Source organism: Hippocampus comes, unplaced genomic scaffold, assembly GCF_001891065.2.
Source record: "Hippocampus comes isolate QL1 unplaced genomic scaffold, H_comes_QL1_v1.1 scaffold146, whole genome shotgun sequence".
In the NCBI taxonomy this organism is placed as follows: domain Eukaryota; kingdom Metazoa; phylum Chordata; class Actinopteri; order Syngnathiformes; family Syngnathidae; genus Hippocampus; species Hippocampus comes.
Window position 1 is genome coordinate 596291 of NW_017806156.1, and position 9882 is coordinate 606172.

The 9882-nt window shown below is 41.2% G+C and overlaps 1 protein-coding gene and 1 long non-coding RNA gene across 6 annotated transcripts in view; one reads left to right on the forward strand and one right to left on the reverse strand.

Annotated features, from left to right (window-relative positions):
• The first annotated feature begins 225 nt into the window (after positions 1–225).
• The window catches only part of LOC109531056 (uncharacterized), a 12713-nt gene continuing 3056 nt past the window's right edge, over positions 226–9882 (forward strand). The window contains exons 1-2 of the long non-coding RNA XR_002171110.1: positions 226–426; positions 4787–4793. This is a non-coding gene — a long non-coding RNA (uncharacterized LOC109531056). The remainder of the gene's footprint in view (positions 427–4786; positions 4794–9882) is intronic.
• The window catches only part of entpd3 (ectonucleoside triphosphate diphosphohydrolase 3), a 48393-nt gene continuing 42970 nt past the window's right edge, over positions 4460–9882 (reverse strand). For all 5 annotated transcript variants that reach the window (XM_019895082.1, XM_019895083.1, XM_019895081.1 and 2 more), the window contains 2 exons: positions 6467–6604; positions 4460–5750 (listed from right to left, as the gene is read on the reverse strand). In XM_019895082.1, coding sequence (XP_019750641.1) covers positions 5562–5750; positions 6467–6604 — 327 coding nt within the window. In that variant the 3' untranslated portion in view covers positions 4460–5561. The remainder of the gene's footprint in view (positions 5751–6466; positions 6605–9882) is intronic.

The window sequence follows — 9882 nt, forward strand, 5'->3', positions numbered from 1 at the left end:
CAGTGGGAGCTAGATGGCTTCGTCTGGCGAACTACATCCTCCAAAAGCTTCAAGGACACAGTTTCAAAAGAATTCAGCACCGCTGCACACGGAATATGGACAGAGGAGTCAGATGCGGTATTTGAGACCGAAGTCCTAGCTGTAGAGACCTTATCAATGAAAAACTGAAGGAATCGGTTGCACATCTTGGGTGAAGAGTCCGAGCAAGTAGGCAGAGGAGGTTTGAGTACAGAATCTATCGTTTTAAATAGTGTGTGTGGGTTGTGACGGTTAGCTAGAATAAGGTCCGACAGATATTCTCTTTTGGCCTCTTTTACTGTGACCTGGTAGTTACACCAGCAGTCTTTCCAAATTTGATAAGAGACCTGCAATTTGTCTTTTTTCCACTTGCGTTCGGCTTTGCGACACCCCTGCCTAGCTGCGCGAGTTTTGTCGTTAAACCAAGGCTCGGGTTTAGTTTTTGGGAGCACAGTTTTTGAAGGAGCCACCAAATCCAGGATGGCACGGCATGATGAGTTGAACCAAGAGGTGAGTTCCGCTGTGTTAGACGAGGGTACGCAAAGGTTATTTAAGGCATCAGAGAACCGACCAGCAGTGCGAGGGTTAAAAATTTGGCGGTTGCAACTAGGAGCGGCAGATTTTACAGCAGCACGCGATAAGACTACGTCAAATAAAACTGCCATGTGATCAGAAATCCCATTTTCAAGGACTTCCAGATTTGACACCGGTAGACCATAAGCAAGGACAAGGTCAAAAATATGTCCTTGTTCATGTGTCGGGCTGGTCACATATTGCACGAAATTTAAAGAGTCGATAAGTCCTTTGCTAGTGGTTTTTCCGGACAGCACACATGGATATTAAAATCCCTCATGAGGAGGATATGATCATATCTCAGCCTGATTTCGCAAGAAAGGTTGAAAAATCGCTTAAAAAGTCATGTATAAAAAAAAAAAAAGGTGGAAGCCTCCAACCCCGCCCCTTCTTGCATACACCTCCACAGAGCGGGTAATACGACGTGCTCAAGCTGCTCCTGCTCAGGAGTTTCAGAGAGAGCTGACAGACCCCTTTCCCTTCCTGGGTTGAGCGATGGCACTGCATTGGATTCCTTTTCCTACACATTTTCCTACGACAGGCACCGCCTCCTATGCATGCGTTGTTGGCGAACTCCGCTTATCTGGCTGGTGGCAATTACTGAAGCTGATTGAGTTCTGCTGGCTACAAGACGGTTCGTCGTGCAGAGTGTGGCGGCAGATCCCTTCCTGGAAGCGACACGAGGTGCGGACCCGACGGTGGTGGCTGCAGTGGTCGCACGGAAGTGGCACGAGAAGGCCTTCTACTTCTTCCAGCAGCGGTTGTGTACCCCGCTGAACCTACGAGGCTCCGGGAAACTTCAACATTGGCATTCAGTAGCGGCTGTGGGCTCCGACAGAGAAAGCCAGCTGCTCTTCATCACGGACTCGTCGTCAGGAAGACGTTTCCTGGTTGGCAGTGGGTCGCAAGTTAGCCTGCTTACGCTCACTGCCGCAAATGAGATGGCAGGTGGTTGCAGGCCACTGTGTGCAGTTAACGGCTTGCCCGTTGCCAATTTTGGATCCAAGGCGTTAACTGCGTGCTTGCATTGACGCGATTTCCAATGGAACTTTATTGTTGCTTCAATCACTGTTATAGGCGCGGATTTTTGTGTGCACACGGACTTCTAGTGGATGTTCCTAATCGCCATTTGATTGACACTGTCTCTTTCTCGACTTTTCCGTGTGAAGCTGGGGGACTCGGACCATAAGGTCACGCAAATTATTTGGCATTAGGTGACGTTTATCATCCATCCATCCATTTTCTGAACCGCTTTTTCCTCACAAGGGTCGCGGGGCATGCTGGAGCCTATTCCAGCTGTCTTTGGGCAGTAGACGCACCCTGAACCGGTTGCCAGCCAATCGCAGGGCACAAAGAGACGCACAATCATACACGCTCACACTCACGCTTAGGGACAATTTAGAGTGTTCAATCAGCCTGCCATGCATGTTTTTGGAATGTGGGAGGAAACCGGAGTACCTGGAGAAAACCCATGCAGGCCCGGGGAGAACATGCCAACTCCCCACAGGAAGGCCGGAGCCGGGATCGAACCCACGACCTCTTCACTGTGAGGTCGACGCGCTAACCACTGGAGCACTGGGCCGCCCCTATGCTTATCATTCGTTTATTTATGTGATTTTCCGTCATTAATGGCTTTTTCCATTGCGAAGCACAGGGTGGAGCATTCACACGGACAAATTGGCAGCTGCGAAGGGAGAATTTGGGCCTCAACCTTGCACATGGTAACTACAAGTGATGGTTCATGGCAGCCTTGTGGTGATTTTCGTCGATTTAACAATATTACCATGCATGCCTGCTACCCTATTCCTCACATTCAAGATTTTTCCACACGTTCGCTGGTACCACCACTTTTTCCAAAGTGGACTTGGTCCGTGGTTAGCACCAGCTGCTTGTGCGGGCAGAGGATGTTCCCAAAACCGCAGTGATAACCCCGTTTGGGCTTTTTGAATTCTTATGCATGCCTTTTGGACTGAAGGGGGCAGCACAGACTTTTCAAAGACTGATGGACTATTGAGAAGGTCACATTATGTTCACCTGTAAAGGTTTGAATGCATTTTAGGCACATCCTGAAATTCCTCCCGAAAGCCAAATGTCCCTAAGTTTTTGTGAGTAGAGCATAAGTATAGAAAGACTTCCCGTAAAGTAAGGGTACCATTGTGAAGCAGTATCACTCAATGACAGCTGTGGTACTACTGCACTACTACTACTGGAATGTCTTTATTTCGGGGCAGACGTTTTTCAAGTCCAATAAAATTGTGGTTCTCTGTAGAGCGAGTGGATATGAATGCACTTTCAAATGTTTCAAATATTTGGGTGTTTTCTTTCTAGACAATTTGTCTAGAAAACAAAATATGTACTGCGCTGGTATTTTTCAGACTCACTGGAGGACAATGCCTGTTGGATGAGTGACAAGTTGATTGGTTTTGGGAGTTTGAAAAGTTACTAGCGTTGACAATTTTACAACCACTGCGTGCACAATTGGGAGATACGTTTATTATATACAATATGACGAATGTCAAAATCAATGCATCACATTAGAATCATGCATAATTGTGTCTGATGCAGCAAAAAGTACAATGACAAATGGATCTTTGATGATAATAATAATAATTATTATTTATGCTTGAACCTCAGACATGACCATTCAACATTTAGTAATGACCTTTTTTGTGAGATCTCCTTTCCTTTGACAATACCGTATTGGACCCAAAATATGAACATGCAAGTAAATGTTCAATGTCCAATAAAAATTACATCCTACGCCTGCATACAGGAAACTTATCTGCACTGAATTGACACGCTCAACCAAATATTTACAAAACAATTTGATTGACTCAACCAAAATTAAATCAAAATCCATGTGTAGTTTTTCTTTCTTTGCAAAGTAAAAAAATAAAATAAAACACTTCATGAAACATGACCAGTGAATGCTCAGTCTTTGTTTAAAAAAAAACAAAAAAAACAAGAGATTTCCTAATGCCCAAACATATACAGACTATAATACACACCCACTCACACACACACACACACACACACACACACACACACACACACACACACATTTTGTAAAACCATGTTTACACAACCAATGCTACAGTCTATTGATCATTCACAACATTTTGGTTTTCATTTCGTAAATCGTATTTTGAGAATTATTTCACAAAAATTAAGTTATATCAGAAGTGCTATTGTTTTGCATAATTATTGGGGCCAGACTGATTTATTTTTTAGACCGATGCCGATTTCGGTATTTGGTAAAATAAATACTTGACAATAGATTTTAAACATATATTATAGCAGTGTTTTTCAAACTTTTTTGAGCCAAGGCACACTTCTTTCATTGAAAAAAAATCTCGCGGCACACCACTAGCTGAAAATGTGAACCCCCCCACCCCCGCTTATTTTAACAATTAACGTGTTATATTGTTACTATAACCGTTTTTAACATTGAAGAATGATGTTATAACAGCTTGAATTGGAATCAAATGAACACAAAGAAAACAGTATTTTATCATCTTTCATATTTATTGTTTAACCGTCATCCTGCATTCATGCGTCACAAATTCGCTTGTCTCTCGTCGAAACACAAGGCAATTGGCTAGCTGTTGCTGCTCCCTAGCTGTATGGGAGGGTACTACATGATTACTTTCTAGGCGAAAGACCGCACAGGCATATAAATTGGATATTTTCCCACGGCACACCTGACAATGTCTGCCGCGGCACACCAGTGTGCACACCAGTGTGCCGCGGCACATGGGTTGAAAAACACTGTATTGTAGAATCAGCCATCTTTGGGCAGTAGGCAGGGTACATGCTGAAAAGGTTAGTCAACGGTTTTGCACCATTTCAGTTATCTTGATTTTTGGGCTTGGATAAAATAGTGTTCGCACTGCAGCTAAAATAAGGACCTGAGCACCTTTATTCGTGTCAGTGGCTTTGTATACGACGCAACTTCAAGTTAATTAATTCATCACTACAGCATGCAGTTATCCAGTTAGCTGTGTCTACAGTATAGCCTGAAAAAAAATTAAATAAAAACATCTTCCCTGGATGCTACAATTTACAGTTCAGCTCAGTGTTGTTATTTATAATTTCCAAGTGAGATGCAATGGATGGATGGATTGATGTGTTTTGTGTTATTCAGACAACCATAATATGTTGGAATGTAAACATGGGTATGTACTGTAAGTAGCAGGAAATATGTGCTTAAGTCTGTCATGCAGCGCGAGCCACGGGCTAAATGGCGAGTGTGGAAAAAAAGGTTGCGTTTCAATGAAGTGTCTCTGATATGTGGGCCTACAAACCGACACACCATCGCGCAAGGAGGTTCACACAGCGGACAAGGGTGATAAGTCTTTGACGAGATGTATTTTTGCAGCTCAAACATGTCGGGAGGAAAGATGCTTGACGTAAGATTTGATTGACAGTTGAGCGGTGTGTGATTTCAGCCGACACGCTTGCTGTGTTCGAGAGTGGAGACGATTTATTTTTTCGTTTGATCATTCAAATTTGGCAGAGTTGTTAACCATACTTTTTCTCTGGTGTGACAATTTTACAAGACATTTTTATTCTAAGTTTACAAGGGAATTTTCCCGATATTGCAGCCATTCACAAGCAAAAGCCAAGAGCTTCAACATATATTTAGTGGTAATCTGCTACCTTTTGGGATTTGTCTTAATCCTGCTAACATGAAACATGAAAGAAGCTACTTATTTGTCTTGTAATTTAAATGCCCTTCCCCTCCCTCCGTGTGTTCTTTTTTTTCTTCCTCCCATAAAATGGTTTTCTTTTAATATTTCCACTTCATTGTCTTAATTACAACTAATCAGTGTTAATTTTCTCTTAAATCCGGCTCTTAATATTCCTTGGTAAACAATAATCTGTCTTTTAAATCTTCCAGTTCATTTTAGGATAACACCAAGGTCTTCCATACAAACATGTGAAATGATCTAAGGCATGCTTGGACCAACTTAGTAGCATGTGCGAATAAGAATGATGAAAATCAAGATGACAGTAACAACGGTCAGAGCTGAAAATAAAAAGATAAGACCGGCAAAGACAGGATCAGTCAATGGGAAGACTTCATTCATCTCAGACGGGATCATACTGGAGCTATTAAGCATGTAGCCCAAACTCCAACCTACACTGGTGTTCTTCACCTGAAAAGAAGATAAGAAAACAAAAAAAAATCAGTAATATGTACAGCTCAATGATGTAGCTGTTAATCATTTATGAGAACCTTTCCTGGCTTGTAAAACGCAACAAAGCCCGTCAAAAAGTTGTCATGTTCCAACTCAAAGATGAGTCAGAAAACCCAAATCTCCATTACGATTCTTGTAATGAATTCAAGTGTGTCTGTTTGGAACAGTTGCCAGAAAGCCTCCCAAACACCCAAAGGCAATGAACAGCACACAGAGCCTCTTGTTAGTTGGGCTTGTCATTTGGGAAACACTGCCAGCAGTTATGGACTGTCGCTGGTGTGTGAGCTGCAATACAATGTAAAAAGGGCCAGCTACTTTGTTTTCTCTTGTATCACACATAAGGAATTCCCTTCATTTGAGGGAGCCTCTTTGCACAAAAAAAAAAAAAATATATATAAGCGCCCTATCTTCGGGGCATTTCTGAAGCGTAACATTTCCTGCCTTTCAACTTTTTCAATGCAGATGGTTACCATGTCATCATCAAGATGGGTGGCATGATTAATGATGCATCTGGAACAGCTAATGGAGAGTGGTGACAGTACAACCACATTATTGTTCATCGACGATGTTAAGATGTCATCTCACATACTTTGGTGTATGTCTGTGCATGCACACAGTGGACACTCCATTAAATATACTAATTGGGATGTTTTTTTTTAATTCAGTCAACTCACCTCTTTTTGAAAGTGAATGTCTTTCCACGTGTTTGTGTCAAATTTGTAACCGTTCGTCAGCAAAGCGAAGATGTAATGACTTGCAAAGCAATACGTGCGTAGGTGTTTGTCTGAGACCCATGTCTTTTGATCCTTCAGCTGAAAAGGAAGGAAGGAATTTGAAATGGTTATTTTGTGATTAGGATAAAAATGTTGCAAATCAGAGATATATGTCTTGGTTACAAAGGGATTTCCTTATGTTTGACATTTGCATCTATCTGTCACGGAAATTGACCCTGAAGATGCACAATTGGTATTTCAATTTTCAAACATGAAATGATGTATCTCTTAAACTGATGAAACTTCAATCAAAACCTTTGTGTATCTCATGAGTGCAACAAGTCAGAGAGGACAAATATTACATGGTGTTCTTTTTGTTTAGATTTCTGAGCTTGTTTTCAACAAGCCAAAAAAAAGAGAACATAAATAGAACAGAATTTGTAAGAAACAAACAGACACACATTCAAGCAATAAGAATCCAGTGTCACCCTAAACTTTGTTTTTACAAGGTACCAGAGTATCCAGGGATAATCCACGCTAATATGGGGAGAAGGCATAAACTCCACACAGGATGGATTCCACCAAGACTCAAAGCAAGAACCACTTGACTGTTCGGAAGATGTGCTAACCACCTCACACCACGCATCCACAGTGGTGTTCACAAACTTAGCTAAATGGGCAAGGCTTCGATTGGAAACAAGGAACAGGTGCACCTGTTGGAAGGAAACACCCTTCATTCCAGCTGGAGATGGAAAAAAACAAAAACAGGACATGACAATTATAAGGATATGAGCAGTGACCTAAACATGCATGAAAACTCACCAAACTCTGCACACACATAAGGCCTGCCAAAAAAATTGACATTCTAGAGTTGTTATACACAATAACAATTACTCAAAAAAAGGACGTCTTGTGTCTCCAACAGTCTGAGAGGCATGTGTAGCACCCTGTGATGTACAAAAATGTCAGCGGAAGCCAGATCCGAAAATGGACAGGAAGTGAGCTCTGATTTTTTTTAAATTTTTAATTTGGCCACCTTTGCAACCTTCTACTCGAGGTATCATCTGATTGACTTTAAACATGGTCTGTGCAAAATTAAGACCTGGGACAAGAACAGGGATAATCTTGAGTTTTCAACTTACTATGTGATGGAAAGTGGTCATAAGATTTTGCACTTATTATTTCCTCTGTCACAAAAGAGCAAATTTTGAAAACCTCGGCGGTACATAGTCCCCCCAAAAAATCCCAAATTTCAATATAAATTCATGGGTTAGTCACGGCCTGAAGACATTTGTCCATCCATCCATCCATCCATCCATCCATCCATCCATCCATCCATCATCTACCGCCTAATTTGGTGTTAGGTCGCGGAGGCAGCAGATTAAGCACGGAAGCCGAGACTTCCCACTTCCCAGACACTTCTTCCAATACTTTCGGAGGGATCCCAAGGCATTCCCGGGCCAGCTGGGAAGCAGAGGCTCTCGAGCATGCCCTTGGTCATCCTGACGGTTGGAAAATGCCTATAACACCTCACTAGAGAGATGTACAGGAGGCATCCTAATAAGATGCCTGAGCAACTTCAGCTGGCTCCTCTCAACGTAGAGGAGCAGCGACTCTACTCTGAGTCCCTCTCGGATGACTAAGCTCCTCAAGCTATCTCAAAGGGAGGGCCCGGGCAACATGTGCAGGAAAGAACATTTCGCCCTCTTGTATTTGGAATCTTGTTCTTTTGTTCACAACCTAGAGCACCTGATAAGGGAAGGAACGGAGATCCTTTCAGCTCAACTACTACTTCACCATGACAGACCGATACAGAGTGTGCATCAAAGTAGATGCTGCACCGATCATCTTGTCGATCTCAAGCCCCATCCTTCCTTCATTTCTGAACAGGACCCCAAGATAATTGATCTAATTCACCGGGGGTCATCACAGACCTGGAGAGGGCATTCCACACTTTTCAGAGTGAGGACCATTGTCTCAGATTTGGAGGTGCTGATTGTCATCCCACTGCTTCTTACTCGGCTGCAAACCGCTCCAGTAAGAGTTGGAGATCTTGACTTGAAGAAGCCAACAGTACCACATCTTCTACGAAAAGCGGAGATGGAATACTGAGGCCAACAAACTGGGCATCCTCAGCCTTAGCTGCGCCTAGAAATTCTGACCAATAAGGTTATAAAAAGAATGTTGGTGGCAAAAGGCAGCCTTGGCAGAGTCCACCTCTCACTGGAAACAAATCTGCCTTACTTTTTCCCAACCCCCGCTTCAAAAAGCTGTGCACTGCAAAATGTATTAATTGTAGCCATCAATCCACACTTCCTCATTTTGCTTGAATAAATAAATAAATCTGCAGAATTTGTTTTATGGGTTAAAGTGTTTTAAATATTGTATTACTGAGTTAATGTTGCTTATTAAATACAGTATTATTTATTGATTTCATTATATTGCTTTTTTCAGAATCAAACTGTTCAAGTTGTCAATCAAAAAATGTCAAAATTTTTGTTTAAATTCCAGGCAAAATGACGCATCCAATCCATTTTTTTCGTTTTCTGTCCCGTTAATAAGGATGTAATGTTATGCAGTGCTCTTCTTATAATAATTTTCTTGACAAATTAATGTCTTTATTAATTCAGCGAAGAGTTGGGGTGCACCAAATGTTTTTATATTTCCTCGGGAGGCATAGCAGAAAATAATTGAGAACCACAGATATACATCACATTTGCTCAGAATAATGTTCAGATTTTAATCATACTTAAACATGAAGACTGTGAGTTTTCACCAAGCCTCGTTGCCATGGGAATGTGATATTTACCAAGGAAACAACACTGATTTTTAGGGTCTAAACATGTACAAAAACTCTTGAAATTTTGTACACACAACAGGCCTGGAAAAGCATTCAATATTTTCTAGGTTTGTAGTGCATTTTCAAAAAATCCGACATTTATTGAAAGAAGTGATAGATTGATAAATTTTAGTTATCATACATTCGCTTTTACCAAGGAAACAACACTGATTTTTAGGGTCTAAACATGTACAAAAACTCTTGAAATTTTGTACACACAACAGGCCTGGAAAAGCATTCAATATTTTCTAGGTTTGTAGTGCATTTTCAAAAAATCCGACATTTATTGAAAGAAGTGATAGATTGATAAATTTTAGTTATCATACATTCGCTGATTATTAATGTTATTATTGTTATTTTGATATTGATTGATTGATTATGCTCGCAAAGAAGAAAGCTTATGCCTGCAATGATAAATTGATTATGCTTGCAAAGATGAACGCTTATGCCTGCAATCATTAATTGACTATGCCTGCAATGAAGAACGCTTATGCTTCTAATAAAGATATAATGCTTCTTAACCCTTATATTATGTTAA